Raw genomic sequence first — 23828 nt, 5'->3', positions numbered from 1 at the left:
ATCTGGTTACCATGGAGATGACTGAAAGCACAAAACATAAATTGAAAGACTGAGACTATGTCTGCGATTCAAGAATAAAATCATCAATCAAAAATGACATCATCCAGTGAACTGATTCTGTCTTCCACAGGGGGTCCTCCTGACTGGAACCATGCTAGAAGTACTCACCTGTGAGGAAGGCGAGGCCAGTGAGCTTAGTAACATTCTGTTGGTGCCCGAGAAGCAGCGACTGGAGCTGCAGGCCTATCGCAGCGCAGTTTGCAGCGGAGGAGAGGGTCAAAGGTCAGAGCGCTTCAGGCAGATGAGCCTCGCTCTGAGAGAGCAGATCAACACACAGAGTGTCACCAAGAAGGTACAGCAGAATTTGTTTTAGATCCACTGTTGTCGTCAGATACAAAAAAATGTCATTTTACAAAATAATTAGTTGTGTTTTATGTTTTTCTCCTCTCCTAATTTTTTTCTTCTTTGCCATGAATGTTTGACTGTATGCAAAATGTGCAAATGTAATGCAAACACTTAAATACAATGGTGGAGGATTCATTTTGTGCACTATCGGTAGTAATTTTGGATGAAAAAGTTTTGAAGCATGACAAGGTGTGTTAGTGACAAAGTTGTATTAATACAGGACCAGTGGTGGACTAGCTATCTGGCACACCGCTGTATCATCTTCCTTCTTTATCAGCCCTACGTTACTATCACTCATTATCATCATTTATCCAGGTTAAAAGTTTCACATGTATTGTAAGATTCATGCTAGCAGCTATATATGCCAATTTTCCTTGTTGTACTTCACTATAACGTATGGTTGTGAGATACAACCCATTTTTCATCTATTTATATTTTGCCTTAAGCTATGGGAATGTCCGAAGACTGTTTTATTGCAAATACAAAAAGGGTGTATAGGCTTAGGCAATCCATCATTTATTTGTTTTCTTCCCAAAAGTTATGAAGAAAGGCTTGCTGGGAAATCTGTTTGACCAATGGCCTTGCTTGCCCTCTGTTGCGTTAACAATCTAGAGACGTGCATTAACAACAGCAAGATCAGATGAAAATGTCAAAAAGTAAAGGAGGAGCTGAAAAGCTTAGAGAGAAAAGGAAGCAGGCATTAGAGGCTCAGGTTTCCAATTACAAATAAATCCACCAGTTTTTTCAGTTCAAGCGGTGTTGACTTGAGGAGCAAACTGAAGCGGTAAGATTGATGTTTAATGAATCATAGGCTATGGCGGCTATGTGTTCTGTAAAATTAGCTTTAGCTTACAAAACGACCCCACTGACAGACAAGTTGGTATTAGCCTACTATTTAATGCATATTGATGCATTTTAAAAGATTCCTTTTCAGTGCCTAATGAAATGTGTTCTTGAATACAGGTAGACTTTCCAAACTTTTCCATTCCAAAACCCCATCATTATAAGACTAGCAACCAGCAATTACTATGGTGCTGAAGCTAGTGGGCTATGCTATGTCCTTTAGAGTCTGTAAGCCTTTGTATTTAAAAAAGGCAATGTATAAATAAATCCAAATTATGCAATGATCTTATTGAAAAATTCTGCAGGATTGTCTAAAAGGCCTTAAAGTCACATTTCTTTTTCACATTAATTTATGTAAATAATATAATAACAATAATAATAATAATAATTATAATTATAATAATATTAACACTCCACTGCAGCGAGCCTGAATGACTTCCACCAGTTGCACTCACCCCTATCATCACAAAGTGTTTTGAAAGGCTGGTCCTGGCTCACCTCAAAACCAGTTTGCCAACCACGCTGGACCCCTTCCAAGAACAGGAGAACGGAAGATGCCATCTCCACGGTGTTTCACTCCGCCCTCTCCCACCTTGACAACTGTAACACCTATGTGAGAATGCTGTTCATCGACTTCAGTTTAGCATTCAACACCATCATCCCCTCCAAACTGATCACCAAACTCAGTGGCATGGGCATCAATACCTCCCTCTGCAACTGGATTCTGGACTTCCTAACCAACAGACTCACAGTCTGTTAGGTTAGATAACCACACCTCCTCAACCCTCACCCTGAGCACTGGCGTTCTACAAGGATGCGTGCTGAGCCCCCTCCTTTACTCCCTCTTCACCTACGACTGCACACCTGCACATGGTTCAAACACCATTGTTAAGTTTGTAGACGACACAACGGTGATTGGTCTCATCAGCAACAACGATGAGTCGGCCTACAGGGAGGAGGTCCAGCACCTAACAACGTGGTGCACCAACAACAACTTGGCTCTCAACACCAAGAAGACCAAAGAGCTCATTGTGGACTACAGAACGTCAAATGATGGCACACACACCCCCATCTGTATCAACGGGACGGAGGTTGGGCGTGTCACCAGCTTCAAGTTTCTGGGTGTCCACATCTCCGAGGGCTTCTCTTGGACCCTCAACACCTCCACCCTGATCAAGAAGGCTCACCAGCGTCTCTTCTTCCTGAGGAGACTAAAGAAGGTCTTCTAACTTCTACCGCTGCGTCATCGAGAGCATCCTTACCAACTGTGTCACAGTATAGTATGGCAACTGCTCTGTCTCTGACCGGAAAGCACTGCAGAGGGTGGTGAAAACTGCCCAACACATCATCGTTCCTCACTCCCCTCCATCAAGGCTTTCCAGGGCAAGCGATGTCTGCGAAAGGCGCGCAGCATCGTCAAGGACTGTTCTCACCCCAACCACAGACTGTTCACCCTCCTCCCTTCCGGGAGGCGCTACAGGTCTCTCCACACCCAGACCAGTAGGTTCAGGGGAAGCTTTTTCCCTGCGTCTGTCACCCTACTGAACTCAACCAATGATGTGACAACCAATCGACCGACCAACTGCACCCCACCCCCCCCACACTCCTTCCCCCAGTGACTGATCCCCCCACCCCACCTGGACACTGCACTACTCTTGAATATTTTACACTTCATCTATACCCCACCTTTAGTACTGCTAATACTGTACAAACTGTATCTTCCTTTAGTACTGCCAGTAATATTTATATACTGTACATACTGTAATATCTGTCTTTGCTGCACTATTTGTACTGTACATACTTTGCACTTTCCTGCTTTTTGCACTTCTGGTTAGACGCTAACTGCATTTCGTTGTCTCTGTACTTGTACTGTGCATAATGACAATAAAGTTGAATCTAATCTAATAATAATAATAATAATGATAATAATAAATCGTCGTTCTACATTAAATGTTGTATATTGTAGGTCTATATTTAGTAGCTCTGTAGTCTGCCAACATCATGGTATCATGCTTGTTTAGTACATGCTCAACACAAAATATTTCTGAGTTTCGTTGAGCCATTTCATGGGACATTAACTCTCTAATATGATCAGAATTTGTACAGTACAAAAGAAATGTTTTCACTTTCCACACTGCTCACACAATCTCCTGTATATTTCTGAATCAACCAACCTCAGATAAACAAGATGGAACATATGATTCAGGATCTAACTTATTTGTATTAGCTCACAAGTTCTCTCCCTCCATCTTCTCCTCATCCAACCTCATCCCACCAGCTCCACCTGGAGAAGCCCAGCTCTTTGGTTCCTCTGTCTCAGTCTCACCTTGGGGCCTTATTGAAGGACCTGGCTGATGTAGAGAGGCTTCTCAAAGACGTGGACCTTCTCTCTGGCCTGGCCCGCCTGCTGCCCAAAGGAGCCTGTATTGGACGAACTTCAGCCTTCCCCACAAACATGACCTGGCCCCTTAACGCCACCACCTGGGGCCCCAACACAACTGACGTCCCCGGAGAGGAGGGGGAGGAAGAAGCAGAAGGAGGTGGTGTAGGAGCAGGAGGAGGGAAAGGGAAGGAGGAAGCAGAGAATCCTCATTCTCAGTTTTCAGCATTTGTACAACTGTGGGCCGGACTGCAGCCGATTCTGTGTGGGAACAACAGGTGGGTGAGACAACAGTGTGGATGAAATCCAAAAATGACAAGATGACAAAACCCAAATTCCACAAAATGTCTGGACACTGTGGAAAACATAAATTAACTATATGAGATGTAACAATATTAGAATCAACATTAAATTCGAAACTTATATTTCATGTCAGATAATTACAGCTGTGCTTGTTATGGTAAAACTGTACATTGGGAGCAGTGATATATGAGCACAGTAAGCTCGTGGTCTGATTTGTGTTAACGATCTATGACAGATAACATATAAACTTCATACACATAAAACATAAATGTATTCTGACTGGGCAGGAAAGTTACTGGCCTGAAACCTGGGGTTCTGGTTGCAGGATCATTGAGCCGGAGGCTTTGAAACAGGGCAATATGAGCTCTCTGGGATTCACCAGCAAAGAACAGAGGAATCTGGGCCTACTGGTTCACTTGATGACTACAAATCCCAAGATCCTCTATTCCCCAATTGGATCCCAGGTGGATAAAGTGATTCAGAAGGCAAGTAGACAGTACTCTATTTAGTTTGGTAGTATGATTGGAGTTGTTGACAAAGCTCTTTCACTGAGCTGCATACTGAAAAATACCAAAATGATGGTTTAAGTTGCAGTAGTTTCTTTTTTTTTTGACAGTAGTGGAAGTTTCAAACACAGCACTGAAATGTTATCACCTTAAAAGCTTGTTGTATGTGAACAAACAGTTGCCTGTTCACACATCCAGCAAACTCAGAGCAACATTATCATTAATTTGAAGTAATGTTTTTTCACCATGTTCACATGTTCATTGAGTTCCTCAGAGCTAAAAGGGACTCAAAGGGTCCAAAGGCTAAGTAGAACTGAGGAGAAAAATATCTGTTTGCATGTCACTTCAAGCAACTGTGCTCACGTTCCACATAGTCATTCATTACAACTACAATTTTCAGGCAAACGTTTTATATCCAACGTTCCATTGACTAGCTTTTTCCACAACTTTCAGCTGCATCTCAGATTCTTTAGCAGTTGTTATTTGAAGATGAAGACCATGAGGTTGAAAGATCAGATGAAAAGGAGTGAGTGGACCTTAACATACGATTATTTAGTCCAAAGTGAAGAATGAATGGATTAATGCAGCTTTAACGGATAAAGGCCTGGTTACAGCAGCATTTGAAATAGCAACATTTTGTGACTATTTTTTTCATGAAGTTGCAGTGGATTCACTCACAGGGTCAAAATAAAATCAGCAAACTTTAGGGAACTTTGCCCCACAAATGCTCACTGTGAACCAATATAAAGCTGTAATGACGATGCAGAGAATAGAGAATTTCAAAATTGAGAACGCTACTGTAGCCAGTTGTGTGTGTGCTACCATTCACTTTTATATACCATTCACACCTTAATCCCTTCCACACACTGCCTCTCATTGATTTAAGACACACCTTCAAGCAGGCAGCCCAGTTGCGGTGGAATTGCAAACCCCGAGTCAAACCGAGTAGAGCCAGGCCGGCAGATGTAATGGAAAAATCACATGTATCACATTGTTGGTGGTGGTCTTTTCATGGTATTTGGAGGAAAAATATAGAATATCACCGGCTCTGTTCTCTAAGGTTTGTTGTTTCTGATAAATTTATTTTACTCTTAATAACACTGCATGTGTAGTTCCAAACGGTGGGAATAGGTTGATCATTTGTATTCTAAGCAAATGACATAAATTATGCAATGTACAGGTAGCACGATTCACATGAAGCCACCTGATTAACCTGGCATTGTAGCCTGTAATGCAGCTGGTCTCTTTATGTCTTAACATTAGAACAAACTACCACTGATTACTGTATCTGTGAGTTAGTAGCAGCTATGTAGATCTCCTATGTGAGTGAGCAAGTGGGCTGAAGTCGGTGGAGAGAGCAGTGAGTGTGGGAGGCTGAGAGATTGAGGGAGGTGGTGGAGGAAGAAAGAAGTGGAAACTATTGACAAATGTCTGATTTCATACAAAATCTAATGAAAAAGGAAAACATTTTTACTTTTTGCACTTAGGCAAATGAGACATTTGCATTCGTCGGGAACGTGACACACTACACCCATGTGTGGCTCAACATTTCCGCCCAGCTCAGGACTTTTCTGGAGGAGGGTCGGCTGCACAACCACCTGGTGTGGTTACAGCAGGTAGACTCACATACAAGTCATCTTTGGACATTTTTGATGATACAGTACTCAGGATGTGAGGCTGTCATCATGTAATGGTCCACACATTGGGCTCCATTCATCCTCTCTCTCGTCTCTCTCCAGCTGTCCTCAGAGCTTCAGCAGCACCCTGAGCTGTTGAATAGCACAGACAGTGAGCTGATGCAGGGTCTGATGGAGGGAAACTATAGTCTTCCTAACACCTCCACCCTGCTGGAGCAGCTGGACACCATCGACAACGCTGCATGCGGCTGGACGCGCTTCATGTCTAAGGTCAGTATAGTGTAAACAAAAATAGGATTACAAATTGGTGTATACTTATCAGCACAATGACCAGTAGACTGCCAACTACGACAAGCCAACTGCACAGGACATGCCTCACATGCCTGAATCAGCTGTAACACCACCTACTGCTGTAGTGACTTCATCAACACTAGTTAGAGAGCTGTTAAAACACTGCACACTATCTTTAGATAATTATCGTATCAATATCCAGTTTAATATGACTGATGACATTAAACTGGCAATAGACAACTCAACAAAATATGCCCAGGACCGAATCAGCCCATAAAGCAGTATTACATTTATCACTTTAGGAAGTGGAAATAAGCCAGCACAACAAGAAATGAGTTCAACTGTTACATGAATTAATTAATTTTTTATTATTTTTTAATTAATACAAATGCAATGCAAGGAAAACAGCTGGCCTGGTCAGTCCAAATTAACCAACATCTCTGAAGCATAGTCAATTACATGTTATACTTCAGTTGTTTAATCAGCACACAAATATAAATATAAGAAATGGTTTTACCTGGAATTCAATAGTGGAAATATTTATAAGCAAACACCAGCAGGGCGCACTGACTTCCTAGTCACAATGAAAACAGGACTTCAGGAGGTCATAGTTACTGTCATGAATGTGGAACATTATTTGTGTTGTGTCCTGTGCTTCCAGGTTAGTGTGGATGTCTTCAAGGGCTTTCCTGATGAGGACAGCATCGTCAACTACACCCTGAACCAGGCCTACCAAGACAATGTGTCTGTGTTTGCCAGTGAGTCATCCCTCTGTGTCAGGCTGTGATCATGATGCCTCAGTTTATCAAAGAAAAAGAAAGAGAAACATGCTTGTAGAAAGTGCTTGTTCTTCATATTCTTTGTGCTGCGGCAATAAAACACATAAAAACAAAGAAAAATACAGTGAAATAAAGTAAACTAAAGATGCTGTAACTGGAATTTAAAACAAATTTAAAATGAATGTTGGAGTAAAGCAATTTTAGGTGTTTGCAAGGTAGACGGTGGAAGAGTGTATGTGTCACACTTGCTGGGGTGTGCAAAGTTGTTGTTTCAGATTACTTTTTTTAAAATAATTTTTGTGGCCTTTATATGGCTTTATTGATAGGACAGCTTCAGCGATGACAAAGCCTCTTTACATGGGACACCCGCTCTACCAACTGGGCTAATGAGCGCCCCGTTTCAGATTACTTAATGATGAAATTTGCCTCACAAAACCTGCATTCAGTGGGTACATATATTAAAAAGAAAAAATATCTTAAATTATTGTCAGTCTGTTTTTTGAGGAAAAACCATATCAATAACCCTGTTAGAAAGTCTTAATAACAAATCTCCTCCTTCTCCATCATTGATAAATCTAGAGTTAATGGTAAATGTTGGTTCTTTTTATAGTTAAACCACTGGGCACAAGATGTCTCCTTCCTCAATGAAAAATGCATTCTTAGTGCATGTGAGCTAGAGGCTTCAGGCATTCCACATCACATGTGTGTATGTGGCATACTAGATCACTAACTAACTACCTAACTAGTTGTAATATCACAGAATCCTGCTGGTACTTCCACAGTTATACTAAGGTTGAAGGTGAGCATGCGTGAAAAAAGCCCTGTAGTGTCAAACTCTGCACACACAGTACACACCTCATTCTGTCATTAAGCACAAACATTACAGTCAAGGATGGAGACTTTAAGAAAAAAACACAAACTGACTAAGTACAAGCAAATGAACAGAAAATATTCCCTACTTAGACAACATATAAACACAAAACCGATGAACAGCTGTGATCTGGTGTTGAGCTAACAGTATGAACATTAGTTCAGAGACTGACTGACTGAATGATCGTGATATCTTTGAAGATAGCGGCTGGATATCCTGAAGCTGGGCAGCTGAAGTTAAGGACCATCACAAAGGTGCATGCTTAGGGGCCAAAGGAACTTTTGCCAATAGTTTTCTCATTATTTAAATACACATTTCAAACGAATATTTTTTTCCATCTGTACCTTGTCCCATTTCATATACAGTCTCATTTTCATGATAAAAATTATTTGAGACATAAACTGATACAGAGAATAGCTTTGAAATTCCCAACATTCCCAACTGATCTTGAACCTACAGCATGATGTTGATATGCTGCTCAAGCCAACAGGACAACACTGAATTTGTATATGCTCTTTTTCTTTTCAGGTGTGATTTTCCAGACTAACAAAGATGGCTCCCTGCCACCCCACGTTCTGTACAAAATTAGACAAAACTCCAGCTTCACAGAGAAGACCAATGAAATCAGACGGGCCTACTGGCGTCCCGGGCCCAACACTGGGGGGAAATTCTACTTCCTCTACGGTTTTGTTTGGATCCAAGGAAAGTGAAGTGCTCCCTGAATATACATTTATGATACAGGCTTGAATGTGGATTTGATACATAATGTACAGTGCATAGACGTATTTGATTTGTTGCACTCCTACCATGGCTGGAAACAAAATTCTTATAGGAGGCTCATTTTTTTAGTGCAGTCTGCAGATAGCAAAGGCCGTGCTATAAATCAGGGTAGCCAGACTGTGGTGTCAAATGCATTGTTTAGTTTGTTTTACTCAGAAAGTGATTTATTCTGGTAAAGTGCTTACCAGTCTGGGAAGTGTGTGCACCTGTGAAGATGCCAATGCAAGCTGCAGCAGAAGCACTTTCTCACTGCAAGTCATGTTTTATTCAGGAAACAGAGAAGCTGCTCATCTGACACAGCGAGATGATGCATGATGAAGCATCCAAACTGACAGGGCACAGTCTGAATTGCTAAGAGACAGCCAAGCAGTGTGCTGTTGATTTTAGCTGTGACAGATTAACTAATGGCAGGGTGATTTTTTTATTTTTTTTTCACTCAATAGATTGTCATTGTTTTTTTTGCTGGTGAGTAAATCTACCAGCCACTTGCATATTTTACCAGCATTTGAGATTTTGAGCCCTGCTGACACGGTTAGATCCAAATTCCAAAAAAAACATGTCAAAAACATTGTGAAGTGTATGCCAATGCAAAATGTTGTAATATCATTCACCCAAGTAGTCAGATTTCTGCCTTCACCCCAATACAATGGAATCAAAAAAATGTTTTAACATAACACAGTCACATAAAAAAAATCTCTTTTCAGACACCCTGCAACTCTGCATAATAGAGACAACTCTATCAAACATTTTCAAAAGGACTGTTTCTTTGTTAGAAAGTAGTTCTCCAAATTCCGATTAATTCTTTATTCTCCTCGGTTGATGATATTTGTTTTCACTCTCTGTGCACATAAAGGACATCCAGAACAGGATATAAAACATTACAAAGGAGCAAGCTTGACAGCCAACAATTCACAGTTTTCAACGTCATAATTGCTTTCTGCGGACGAGAGACGGCGGGAAAAAAAAGCACAGGGATGAAGCTTGTTTGCTGGACCAGAAATCTGTGAAAGAACCGCCCGAACCCCAGAGTCAGAAGCGTCCAATTCAACTATAAACTGCCTGCTGGGATCAGGTTGGATCAGGACAGGAGCAGAAGTGAACAGAGATTTTAGTACTGAAAATGCCCTTTCAGCATCAGGTGAGGGGTGGAGCAACCTTACTGTCTTGGATGAAGCGTCAGTAGAAATTGGCAAACCCCAGAAAGCGCTGTAGTTCCTTCCGACTGGTGGGCCTGGGCCACTCCTCCACCGCACGGATCTTCTCGGGGTCAGTCTTGACTTGGCCACTCTGAATGACGTAGCCAAGGAAACTCACAGTATCAACATGGAAATCACATTTCTCTGCCTTCACATAGAGTCGATTTTCCAGAAGCCGAGTGAGCACCAACCAGACATGAGCGATGTGGTCTTCGAGGCATCTGGAAAAAATCAGAATGTCGTCCAGGTACACAAAGATGAAGCAGTTTAGGCAGTTTCTAAGAACATCGTTCACTAGGGCCTGAAAAACAGCTGGGGCATTGGTGAGACCAAAGGGCATCACCAGGTATTCAAAATGGCCAATGTGGGTGTTGAAGGCTGTTTTCCATTCGTCCCCTTCCCTGATGTGAACAAGATGGTAGGCATTTCGTAAATCGAGCTTGGAAAAGATGGTGGCTCCCTGGAGAGGCTTGAAGGCAGAACTGATCAAGGGTAGGGGGTACTTGTTCTTAACAGTTATACTATTCAAACCTCGGAAATCAATGCATGGCCTTAGTGTCTTGTCTTCCTTTTCCACAAAGAAAAACCCTGCCCCTAGTCGTGATGAAGATGGTCGGATTATACCTGCTGCCAGGGAGTCCGAGATGTACTTCTCCATGGCTCCCCTCTCAGGGCGAGACAGGTTGTAGAGTCTACCAGAAGGGAGCGGGGCTCCTGGCAGCAGGTCAATAGCACAATCATAGGGGCAGTGTGGTGGCAAGGACAGGGCCCGATCTTTGCAGAAAACCTTCCGGAGGTCAAGATATTGAGAAGGGAAGCTGGACAGGTCGGGTGGTTCTGGTGCAACAGAGGGGCTCCAGCCAATTATTCTCCCACAAGACCAGTCGATGTGGGGATTATGACGAACTAACCATGGGTGACCCAGAACCAGAGGGGTATCAGGAGCATCGATAACATGAAAAGTGATGGTTTCATGGTGATTTCCAGACAGAATGAGTGTGACAGGGGATGTCTTGTGGGTTACCTTAGCCAGGAGACTACCATTAAGGGCGAGAGCAGTAATAGGGTCTTCCAGTAGTTCCAGCTCCACCCCAGCTTGGACAGCGAGTTGGTGGTCCAAAAAATTACCCTCCGCCCCAGAATCAAGGAGGGCAAGTAACGGGAGAAGCAGTCCGTCCATGCAGAGAACGGCCTGTATTTGTAACCGGGACTTCAGTGGGGCAGGAACAGTTCTGAGTTTCGGGCTCATCAGTACCCCCACCGCTACTGATGAGCCAGATCTTTTGGTCGAACCAGACAGTGTGCAAGAAAGTGACCGGGCTTACCACAGTACAGGCACACGCCAGCTTGTTACCACGGTTGGTTTCACAACGAACTGGCGGAGGCTGGAAGGGAAAGACCGGCTTAAGACAGGTATCTGGTGATTAGTGTAGATGGACCGGAGGTGAGTGGAGCAGCAGATGAGAGGAGTCTGGCTGATGATCAGAAAGTAGGTCAGCCCTGGCCAACCTGAGACAACACTGACAGACAGAGGAAGACAAACATGCAACAAGAAGGGAGGGGAAAACATAGGAGAAACAAGGGAAAATTGACAAGGCACAGCAGATCCTAACAGCAACATTGCACTCTAGCTGCAGGCTGCAAAGAGCACTTGTAGCTGAGGACACGAAACTGGTTGTCTGTGAGGGTCGCAGGGATGTTACCCCCCTCTAGCGGCAGATAATGAGATGAGAGATGAGATGAGATTGGTTGTCTGTATTGGCGGCCAGAGGGAAGGAGTGTGAAGCATGGGACAAGGGGTGTCAGGGGTCATGTGCTATAGTCACTGCTCTGTGAGTGGTGGTAGTGTCAGTAAGGGCTGGCAGGTTGAGAGTGGTGCTACCACTCATTTTAGATGATAATTGATGATTTTCAGGAGGGTTATCTCTATTCTGAGTGTGTGCACTGTGAACTAGCAGGTGGTGCAGAAGCAAGAGGGGGGGTTTAATTGAGAAAGCCCTAAGTTTGTGGATGGCAGACAGTCTTTGTTGGCAGTGTTTATGGATGTCTGGTGTGGTGGTCAAAGCTCAGTTTATTGAGTCGGTTGATGCCGAGATACTTGAAGCTCTGCACCATGTCCTCTGGCTGGCCATAGATGGAAATGGGGCAATAAGGTGGACAGTGTATTGCAGGTGTCAAAGATGAGTTTTGAAGATGTGTTATCTCATGAAAACTGTTGATAGTTTGCTGCATGTGCATGTGTCTTTGCCACTTTTTGTGGCTCATATCACCATACATCCAGGCCTTCTGGTTGGGGAATGATCTTATTGACTTGTCACCACATCATTAACACACTTACTTTTGTATATTCTTTAAGATTGGTGTGGTTGTTTTGGGTGTTGTTGGTTGTATCTCTGAACATGTGCCAGTCTGTGAGTCTGTGGGGCTTTTGGTAAACCCTAAGGGACTGTTTCAATGTGTTGGGCTAGAGTAACCTTAAGAACCTTTAAGATATTTTGTACACTTATTACTTACTTTTTACTTCCATCAAAGAATCATAAAATCAATGTCCACAACTTCTACTTTAACTGCATTATGTTGGTTTTATTGCATAGTTTCAGCAAGGGCAAAGCATACAGCTCATACTTACCTTAATCACTGTTAATCTTCATTAAAAATTACCTATTGGTAAAAATCACAATTCAATATATAATAAAAATTAATCTAAAGGAGCTGAGGCTGTTTAAAATACTTATGTTTGGTAGAGATGAGAGGGTCAGGCCGTTGAGCTGGATAAGCCTTTCCCTTCCTGCTGAAAGTCCAATCCTTGAGGTAATTCTCGACCCCGCCTGAAGTCCCCTAATTTCCTCAAAGTCCAAACTTCATGCCAGCAGAGTGAACAAAAGAACTCCAATGTCCAAATTGTAATACACAGTTTGTTGGTAAAATGGTTAATCTGTTGTGCTCCTATTTCCTTGTCAATTTCTGCTGTGGATTTCCTGAAGTCCTTTCTGCGATGTTTAGGCTGCTCACATACTCCGTCTCATGTGTTGATCCAAGGAAGAAGTGAGAGGAAGAACCCCGTTCTCTCAGTGGTTTTGGTTTATGTACTTTTTTCAATTGAGCCCCCTCCACATCTCTTAGACTCTGAGCACATCATTCCTTAGGAATGCATGTGCGCAGTGCTCTGGACAGTGGCTTCGTTTATGCCCTCATAAGGACATTTCAGCTTGTAGAGCAAGCAAAGATAAGATGGCAGCGCGCATGAGTGCAGCAGCTCTTAGCTCTCTAGTTCAACCTTAGATTTACATACATACATATACATACATATATATATATATATTTATTATTGTGACATTCTCGTATGTTTTTATGTTATGTCATATTGTATTGCACCGACTGAGATGCATCTGTGATTTCATTGTAAGCTGAGCTTACAATGACAATAAAATAATTCTGTTCTATTCTATTCTATTATAATCATGACAGAATCATTACATGTTCAACAGAATATAATAGGCAGAGCTTTGGTATATTTCTAAATCACAATTAGGACTATGTATAATGTCCTTTATACTTGCATTTGTGTATGGCAGGAGTGTGTGGATCTCAACTTTTCTGACACCCCCTTCTTGAGATCAGGTACTGCTGACAGAAGTCCTTGTAGCTTACTGCGTGAGCATAAGACAATCCTCCTCCTCACTCTCCGAGCTTGAAGATGCGTCGTCTGCTGACGATATCGACGACAGAGCCAGGGGCCCTTGGGAGATTGCCTCCCTTTCGTCGATGATGATCAGTTCATCCATGCAGGGGGTGCATTCCGTAGAAGTTGGCACTGATGGAGCATTGGTTGTCTCCATCGCTGCCTGGTCTAGTTGTGTCTCTATGGCCATGGTCACGCTGTTGATTTGACTTTCCGTTGCTGTTCCTCCAACAGCAGGATTGATCAGCAGAGATTCTCCCTGCAGCTTAGCAGTAAGATAAGGTAGCGTTGCTGCCGTGGAGTGAAGTGACGCCGAGGTGTCAGTAGCATCTGAGTCACTGTGGGGCGTTGGGGGACCTTGCTCGACAATGTCTCCCATTGCTTCTTCCCAATACCAGCTCAAACAGCCTGTCTGGGTGGCAGCATTGGCAGTAGACTTCTTCAGGGAAGGAGTCAAAGAGGGAGTCCCCAGCACTGGTAGCCGAGGACTGAATGCTGCAAACCGTCCATTGCTCAAGTGTGAGGTCGAGACTCGGGTCCCATCCAGGTATTCCCACATCATGCTGTGGAATTCCAAATTACTCTAGTTTTGGCTTCTCCCTCAAGGTTTAGAGCAATAGCTACCAATGCCATGTATGGCACACTCTTGTGGCAAAAAATTTACAGTAAAGTTGTCCACATAGCAACGCTTGCACCACAGCGCTGGGGTAACAGCCCAGAGATATTTGGCCTGGATACAGCTTGCTCCAAAGTCTGATTATAGATTATAAGGGTGTCAAGCATAAGCATGCCTGTAGAGACCTATACTTTCCAGGCCTCTATTTTAGAAATTCCATCTGGAGCGTCTCTGAGCCAAAGAGACCAGCCAGGGGGATCTCAGCATGACTGGGGGAGTCACCCCTGGGCTGGTTGCAGTCTTGTTGCTGGGGAAAAAGGCAGCGTATGTCATGAACCAGATTACTATAATTACTTGGTCAACTAGGCCCAGCCAATACAGGATTGAGAGTATTCCCCAGCCGAGGCCCCAGAGGACAATAGCGCTGAGTCTGATCAGCCAACGCCTTCTTCCTCTTTCTTGCAGCGCCAAGGTCATGGTCACGAGGTATACTAGCAGAGTTGTTGCCATCAAAGCTGTGTAGATAGTGTTAGTGCGAATCTCAGTGGGGCATAGAAAATAGTAGCTGTATCTAGAATCATCCAGACTAGGATTGCTGTGCCCTGACAAAGCCCCACTCTGCTGGTGTTGATGATAATGCAGCACAGGATTTAGGTAGCAAACAGGGACATGGCTAGGTCGCATATTCTGAAAAATACATTGGTAATGATTATTTTAGCGCATCCTTGTAGTAGAGCCAGGATCCTCATGGGCTGATCCAGGGACCAGGCCCCAGTGCAGCAGTAGAGGAGCCACACAATCAATATGGGGTATAAAACTTCCCTGTACTCATTCGGAAGAGAGTTGTTGGCTCTAGGTCAGTGGTGTTGTTTGCCATAGTTGCAAAATAAATTCTTCTTGGTTGGTTCAAATGACTATGTAATCTGCTTCTAGGTCCTTATCAAGAATCAGGAACTGCAATGGCCAGAGTTCATGGGTGCCTGGTGTCTTATAGGCTAGTTTGCTCCTCCTCTTTCTGGAGGAGGTGTTTGTTATCTTCTTCATGTTTTGTGGGTGTCTTCTTCCTGCAGGGGCGCATGGCAGCCTTGACTCCTCCTTTAATGAATGCAATCACGCCCACGATGACGAAAACGATGAGCATCAGCAAATAGGGCCAAAGTTGGGCAAACAGCTCTCCTACCCATCCCCCTATTACTGAAAATCCTTCTCAAATTATCTCTATGGCTTCTTTGACTACTGTGGAAATGGCTCCATTGACTGTACTTGCTACTGTCTCATACCAGGTACATGCATGTATCCGTCTTCCTGTGCCATAAGTCAGCCAATGTTCCTCGGGGAGTGACAGGTTCCATTGTTGTAGAGTCTATTCGGCCCCAGCCATTCGTACCCTGCAGTTTCTTGACCCCCACACAAGCTTTTTCTGAAAGCATGTCCTTCGGCAAGGACTATAGTAGGATTTGCGACGAAGGGGAAGAATTCTCCATTGACATCTTTCCTTTGTGACATACCATGACCTAGAATAGATTTGGCACATACAGCCTTAGGTGGGAATTATCTTTTCCATACGTTCTGCACCTTCTTCTTGATCTTCTTCATCTGGATCTTGTGGGGTCCCGGGGGTGCCCCATGGACTTCGGGTTTGGTGTAAAGGCATGTCCATCCCTCTGTTGTCTCTGCATAGCTGCGTCACTGTGGTTCGTAGAAGAAGGTGTTGGTTCTCGATCACATAGCACCTCCGATCTCTCTCTTGCACGCGGAGATGACGGTACATCTCAGGACTGCTGCTCCAGATCATATACGATCCTAACCAGACGTCTACATACATTTCCTGTATCAGGCTGGCATAGTGTGATACCCACCTGGATCCATGGGGATCCTTCTGGACAACTAAGCACTGGTTGCAGTTTTCTTCTGATATGTTGATATATCTCATAGGGTTGATATCTTTGTAGGTCTTCTTCACTAAGTATCTCGGACAAATACACTCTGTGTCCTGGGACTGTCAGATCCGGTCTTGCGCGTATTCCCATTTGCTGCAGAACAATCCTCCCGAGCCATAGCAGTGCGGCCCCACAGGTTCAAAGTCTCTCTTGGGATAGTTCAACCATATGAACTCGTTTTTGAGCTCCAAAAATGTAATTTGATCGTTGTAATTTATTCTGTTTCGGGTATAAGGGTCAATCCTAGTTTCCGTAGCATTGTTCACAAACAGCTCTCTTTTCTTCACAAATTTACTGTCTCTTGCTTCTCTCTGGTCCCCAACTTTTGGAGAATGAGCGCCGGACCCAGGATCTTAGGCGTCCCCTTTCTTCTCTCGGTCCTGGCTCTGATGTGGTAGGGTTTGGTAGGTCTTCAACAACCTTGACGTCTGCCCCAACCGAGTACATGGGGACTGGGTATGGGACTGTGGCCATTTGTACTGACACTTTTACCCTCAGGGTTTGCTCCAGCCTTATGGGTGTGGCTGCCTTGGCGGCCAGAGTGCCGGAGGCTTGCATCACACCGTTACGATGCCATACCTCTGGGGTTACAATGAATTCAGTGCTCTTTGCTCTGGCTTTGGCTCCAGTATTCCCCCAGGCATCGAGATTAGTGCCCCTGTCTCCTCCCTCTCAGGGGACGTCAGGTAGATCCTCCAGCAGGGCGTCTGGATTTTTGACATCCTCTTCAATAAGGTCACCCCAAGTGCTGATCTCTCATGGTCCATCCCATCCGTTATCTTGAGCCAATTCCCTCATGTCGTCAGTTATTTTCTCTAATCCTGACGTGTATCCTGGACCAGCTGGGTCCCAATATACTCTCATCACCAGTGGGACTTGGGTTGTAGCTACACGCCACCTGCCCGTAGAGGGGAACTGTATGGCAATGCTGCCCGAACTGCTTCCTCCAAGAGGGACCGGTTTGGGGGGTGTAGGGTGGCGAGTAGATTCTCATCACTCCCTCTCGTTGACACCACTGGTCCACTTGGGCATTGCGGAAATGAGTGCCATTGTCTACGAACAGACAATGGCACCTTGGGTACCCCAATGTTACTGCAGACATGGTCAAGCATACTAACGACACTGTTGTCGTTAGCTTTTCACACTGGTTTGACAACCACGTATCCTGACATTGAGTCTACTAGCACCAGGAGGTATTTCTCACCTTTCTTTCCTGTCACTCCCAGGGGGCCAGTGTTGTATTGGCCACATACTTCACAGTCTTTGAGAACACAGCAAACTTGGCTTCCTGGAACTCGTATGTTGCTTCTTTTCCAACTCCTTTGGCCTGCACCACTCCCTGCATGGACATTTTTGGGACTACCCTTCCTTTGTGTGTTTCGTCCCACTCCTTGATCCCAACAAAGATGATTTTTCTTTGCTCCACATAGCGATCTACTTTATTGTTTCATTTACATTTAGGGCATTTAGCAGATGCTTTCGTCCAAAGCGACTTACAATAAGTATATTTGTCACAAGCGAGAAACCACAACATATCACCACTGATAAAGTAGAAAAGACAGAAACAATATTCAAGCCCTCATCTGAGCAAAGTAGCTGCTATTTATCAAGGATACCTTAAGTTCATAAGTGCTATGACGTAAGTGCTAAAGGTAGGAACATACAAGTGCATATGTTTTTGTTTGTTTGTTTGTTTGTTTGTTTGTTTTTTTTAGGGTGGGGGGGGTGGGGAGGGAGTCACGCTATGCGGGGTCGAGGTGAAGTCTGAACAAGTGAGTCTTGAGTCTTTTGCGGAAGATGGCGAGTGACTCTGCTGTCCTGACATTGGTCGGGAGTTCGTTCCACCACTGAGGCGACAGAACAGAGAAGAGTCGGGATTTCACTGGGCGGCCTTTGTTTGCTCTCAGCGATGGCGGTACCAGCCGGCCAGCTGATGTAGTAGAGCGAAGTGCTTGCGCAGGGGCATGTGGTCTGACCAGTGTTTGGAGGTAGATGGGTGCAGTTCCATTGATGGCCTTGAAGGCCAGCACCATGGTCTTAAACCTGATGCAGGCCGCAATAGGAAGCCAGTGGAGGTCACGGGGGAGGGGGGTCACATGGGAGAATTTGGGTAGACAGAAAATGAGGCGCGCTGCAGGGTTCTGGATATGTTGCAACTGTTTAGTTGCAGAGGCTGGGAGTCCAACCAAGAGCGAGTTACAGTAGTCCAGGCAGGAGATGACCAGCGAATGGACCAGGAGTTGCGTCGCATCTTTTGTGAGGAAAGACCGGATCCTGCGTATATGGTAAAGGGCAAATCTGCAGGATCGGGCCATGGCAGTGATGTTGGGGGTGCAGGTTAGTCCGTCGTCGAGGATTACACCTAGATTACACCGTGACGTCCTCGACAGTGACTGACAGGTCCATGTGAGGGCATTCTTTCCCTGGGATGAAGAGGAGTTCAGTTTTACTAAGGTTGAGCTTGAGATGATGTGCAGTTGTCCAAGCAGAGATGTCTGCCAGACATTCCGAGATGCGCGTGGCAACGTGGGTGTTGGAGAATGGGGGAAAGGAGAGGAACAGTTGGGTGTCATCAGCATTACAGTGGTAAGAGACCACTGTTATGTTTCCTGTTTCCTCACCAGTGAGCTCCTTCCTTCATGTGGGCTTTCTGATGCACCACGTTTAGGTCCATGTTCAGCCGCAACTCAGCTATCTTTTTCCTCAAGTCCTGGTGGGCCACCATTTTGCCATTGCTCCCTCAAAACCATTTTCTTCCCAAATGGTGAGGTCCTCATTGAGGCACAATGGTGGCTATCTGTTATTATCTTGGCATATTTTTTTCTTTTGTCCAGTTCCAGAAACCCCTCCAGTACTGCGGTTACCTCTCCTTCTTGTGCACTTCTGGAAGTTCGGCCTTTCTGCCTGAAGCGCTCTTGTCCGTTTTGCTTGAGAATGAAGCCCTAGTAAGCTGTATCGTCCCGTCCCTTCCTGGATCCATACGTATAGAGAACCCATTCATAGGGTCTTACTTCTGTTGGGTCCGCTTTCTGGGGTTTCTTGATGGACGGCTGAGTTGGGTCAATGTCAAGGCCAGGGTCGAGCAGGATATCTTCCCACCTTCCCCAACTTGTGTTCGTTACTTTGGTGCTTTCTACTGTACCTTTCCTAATGTATCGGTGAACTTGACTCTGGGTGATGACCTTGATCCTCTGGCCTTGCGCCAGTTCCTTCAAGACGCCCCAGTACTTGGCCAGTACTGCCAGCTCTTTCTCCTCTGGAGGATATATCTTCTCCACCATCAACAAGGTATAGCTCCACAAGATCACCATTCCCTTGTTCACCCTCAGCACCACGTCGTTGTCCTCACAGCTGACCTCGGCTCAGCCTGGTGGTAAGGATCCTTGGTTCCAACCTTATGGCTGCCTGAATGGCTGCTTGCAACCTTTCCAGGTTGTCTTGGTCCGTAGCCCACCATGCCTAGGTTTTGTTGGGCTCACCATCCTCACCATCCTCACTATCTCCTTTCTTCTTTAGGCAGGCATAAAGTGGTTTGGCATACTTCTGGTAGCTGGGGACGTGGTCTCTTGCATAGTTACATAGTCCGAATATCTTTTGTAGGTCGTTTTCCGAGGTAGGTGGACTGATTTGCTTCACCTTCTCCCGGTAACCGTCTGAGAGTCCCAGGTCCGTGGAGACCTGGAAACCTATGTAGTTCACTTGGAATTGTCCAAACTGACATTTCTTAAGGTTAAGCTTCCGTCCTGCGGTAGTGATCTTTCCTATCACTCTTCCTCGGTGTCGTCAGTGATGAACACATCGTCGATGTAGATAGTTGTTCCCAGGTCACTTAGGATGTCCATCACCACTGACTGAAAGACATTAGGGGAGTTTTTATATCCCTATGGCAACCTTTGACACACATATGCCTTGCCTTTGTGGGTGAAGGCTGTTTTCCTTTGCAATTGCTTGGATAGCCTCAGGGAAAAGAATCTATTTGCCAGATCTATGCAAGATTTTAACTTTTTTACTTGCAGCATCTTCAGAGCTGGAGTTAGGAGACCAAGGAATTCCCTAGATAATTATATGATCACATGCAACCGCAGTTATAGGTATGTGTTATAAACACAACAACACCAAGTGTTCCCAACCGAAGCATTAGAAGAAGTGCTTGTATTTGTCTCTTTTTTGAGGTTTTTGTGCTGGCGTCAGCATGGAGTGTTTTATTTTGAAAACTAACCGGATGTTATGTTGTTTTTTCAGTGTGTGACTTCCTGTCTGCTCTGTGCTGAATTCGGCTGAATTGCTGCCCCGTACTCCGGCATCCACCAGAAATAGAAGTCCTGCATAACTGCTCTGGAGGGCTGCAGACTGCCGGAGCTGGGACGGAGCAGACATGCAGCGCAGCGGACCTGGTGGAAGTTAACACAGAGTGAAAACCAATCAGCTCCGCTGCCGTGGCAGAGCCATGACAGAGTGGAGCCGGACCAGACATATATCTGGTGGAATCTAGCCGTCAGGCTTTTTCACTGCCTGTATTTGGCTGTTGGGGATGCTTAGTTCTTTTACTATCTCATGTCCATCTCTTCGACAGCCCCTGGATTCAACGGGTACGGGTAGGTGTACTCCCCCTTCAATGGTGTGAACATTATTGGTTCCCAAATCTCCACAGTTGTTCTTGAATCGAGCCACACTTGCTTGGGAGATCATCCACCTCAGCTTCTCCTTCCCAGCCGGGGAGAAGTCACTCTCCTGTACCTTTTGTTCGGTCACCATTGGGATGTCCACCTCATTGTACCAGCCTTTAGGTGATTCATCGCTCTTGTCTGCAACTTGTTTAGCCGTCATTTCCATGAGCCTTGAAACCTCCTTATTTTGTTTAGTTCTTCCAAGTCTTTTATTTGGACTAGGTCATATGGGCCTTTCACCCATGTGATACCTTTCCATACACCATATGGCATTTTCTCAATAGTCCCATTGGCAAGTTGGACCTTGAGGTGTCCTACAGTCTCAAGGCTTCTGAGGGTCATCGACACCTCAGCCCCTGTGTCAACTAGGTGGTGGGTGTCCTCCACTTTAGCGTAGATTTCGTTCCCAACATAGTTGGCATTTTCAAGGGTGACTGGTGCCTTAGAGGCCATTACTTCCTTAGCCCCCCAAGCCACCGCGTTGCATCCTTTGTCCTTTGTATTCCTCTGGAGGTATGTAGCTGACCTATTGTACTGGTGCCAGCTTAGGTCTTGGCTGTGGCAGTCCTGCCTGGCTGGTTGTTGGCCTCTCCGTCTGTTGTTTGTACTGTTGCGGAGGTGGTGTTCTATACTGCGGAGGAGGAGGTGGCCTGGCTGTGCAAACTTGTAGGCTGTTTTCTTCATCCTTCTCAGCATGACGTCCTGGGTGACAGCCAGATATGCTGTTCCGAACTTGCTGGTCAACTCTTTGCAGGCGGCTAATGAAGAGTAGGTTGGCCCACTCTCCTACGGTAGCCTTTACCTCCAGGGTCTGCATTTTGCCCAGTCTGTTGAGCCATGTATCTGGGAGGTCATAGCTTGCTTGTCTAATTTCTGGGGTATAGGCCTGTCTCCCATCTCTGGTCATTACAAATCCCCAGTTCAGGTCCCTGGCCATCCTCTCGGGGGTACGGTGCACGTTGATGATCTCCATGGCTTTCTTTTCCCCCTTGCGTTGTCCTATTCTCAGGTCCTTCAGTACCACCACGTTCTGCTCGGCAGCTGAAGGTACACTCACTTCATTGTCGGCATTGTCCCCCTCTCCTCCCGAGTCACTGAAATCGTCTCCTGGAGCTGCGGGGGTCACTACCTGGGACAGCGAAGGCATCTTCTCCAAAGGTCTTGAGCTTGACGGGTTGGATCCCTTTTGCTCTTGGTCTTGCAGATAACTGGCCGCCAGCTAGTCCTTGTCCCGGCAGGGAGAGGGAGTGGATGTTCTCGTCGGTGTATTCAGTCACACTCTCTCTGGTGGCGAAGGCTTCTCTGCCCGAGGTGTGGACTGTGAACTCTCCTGTCCTGGTTGCATTGCTTCGCCTTCGGCTGGTGGTTCCTTTGTTATCTTGATTTTGATTTCACCCCTCAACTCTTCCTCCCTTTTCATTGTTGTCAGGACCTTTGCCCTCCGCTCCTGGTGTTGTGTAGAGGAGGTGGTGATCACAATCTCTGTGCAGGTGCGGTGTAGGATAGGCATCCGCATGTGCAGACGGCTATGGCAGCTCTTTCTGCTTCCTCCCATGGCAAGTCGTTGGATCTCAGTCCATCGATGCAAATGACCACTCTATGGTGGCCTAGCTCGGCTGCCTTGGATACACCTTTTTCTAAGGTTGTTAGCATTTCTTTTTGGTATCTCTGAAGGTCCGCAGGCCCATGGTATGCCTCAGTTGGCAGATGCAGTACCGCATAGTAACAAAGATTTGCCCTACTTGTTACCACTTTCCCTGGAGGCCAGGGCCAAGTGGGTCGTTGGCCAAGCTGGTCTCTAAACTCTCTCCGGTCTTCTTCTCCAGCCTTCTCTATCAGTTTTCTCCACTTATTGTTACAGATTTTCAGGTTTTTGTTAGTAAAGACTATCAGCCCATCACCTCCAATGTCCCAGGGGCTCCCGATCCAATGGTAGACCTTTAGTCCAATCATACTAGAGATCTTGCGGGTCCCCTCGGGAACAGGTCATAGCTCAGGTGCCAGCTCCTCTATTCCTGTTGGGGGCTGCCTGGGATGTTTGCTGTCTGTCTTTCCTTTTCGCTTTGGCCCTTTAGCGTCCGAGGCGTGCAATATTTTTCGCATGCCACCATATATTTCACGTTTTTCCATTTCACTCCATCTCTGTCTTCCTCATTCCCTCGAAGTGGGATGTTAACCTCTGGACTGCTGGCTGCGGTCCTCAGGGAAACTGAAAGAGCCATGGTTTTAGGCTCCGGTGAGTCAAGCCACAAGTTGTCCTCTAGTTCCTCTTCTGCCGAGTTGGGTTGGTTGTCGCCATCGTGATCGGAGTGGTGACTGCTATTGCCGTCCGATCCTAGGTCCGCCTAATGACTCCCAGCGACACTGAGCTTCTCTTCCTCCCCCAGTACCGCAGCGTGGACTCTCTTTTTTGCTCATAGTCTGTCCAGATGGGGCTGACACTCTTCGTAGAGGCTAGTTGCTCTAGCCTCTGGATTCACCAGCACTGGATAAATTCCCTCTTCCCCGGGCATCATTTTTATTATGGGGTCGCACTCTTTGGATGGGTGTACCACGGTAGTTATATTACCTTCTGGCCAAGTGGTCAGCTCCACGAGCCACCAATCCAATCACGTTTGTATGTCCTTTTTTGTCTTTGGGAGCGCAGGATTTCCCACAACTGCCACCACCTGGTCTCCCAGGAGTTGTTCTGAGTAGTAGATCTCATCCCTCCCATTCGTATTCTTCCAACTCTTCCCCTAGGGTGCTTTGTCCCTTGCCTGGGTTACACTTCTTGAGGAAGTCGATGACTGCTGGATCCTAGGAGTCGATCCCACCTCCCCTTAGGATTATGCTGCAGGGGAGCCTGTTGGTTGCTCCTGATACTTTAGGTACCTCAACCTCCTCACCTCCTCCTTGGCTGAATCAGAGGCCGCTGGTTCCACTGTCACTG

The 23828-nt window shown here is 45.6% G+C and overlaps 1 protein-coding gene across 1 annotated transcript in view; it reads left to right on the top strand.

Moving 5' to 3' along the window:
• Positions 1–23828, top strand: part of abca2 (ATP-binding cassette, sub-family A (ABC1), member 2) — a 203868-nt gene that overhangs the window by 113514 nt on the left and 66526 nt on the right. Inside the window, 7 exon segments of the mRNA XM_073466441.1 lie at positions 131–352; positions 3527–3906; positions 4257–4416; positions 5925–6053; positions 6177–6344; positions 7027–7123; positions 8544–8726. Of these exon segments, the coding sequence (XP_073322542.1) occupies positions 131–352; positions 3527–3906; positions 4257–4416; positions 5925–6053; positions 6177–6344; positions 7027–7123; positions 8544–8726 (1339 nt within the window).

This window comes from Pagrus major, chromosome 5 (assembly GCF_040436345.1).
Source record: "Pagrus major chromosome 5, Pma_NU_1.0".
Taxonomy (NCBI): domain Eukaryota; kingdom Metazoa; phylum Chordata; class Actinopteri; order Spariformes; family Sparidae; genus Pagrus; species Pagrus major.
The sequence above is the reverse complement of the archived record's forward strand: the minus strand, read 5'-3'. Positions and strand labels throughout refer to the sequence as shown.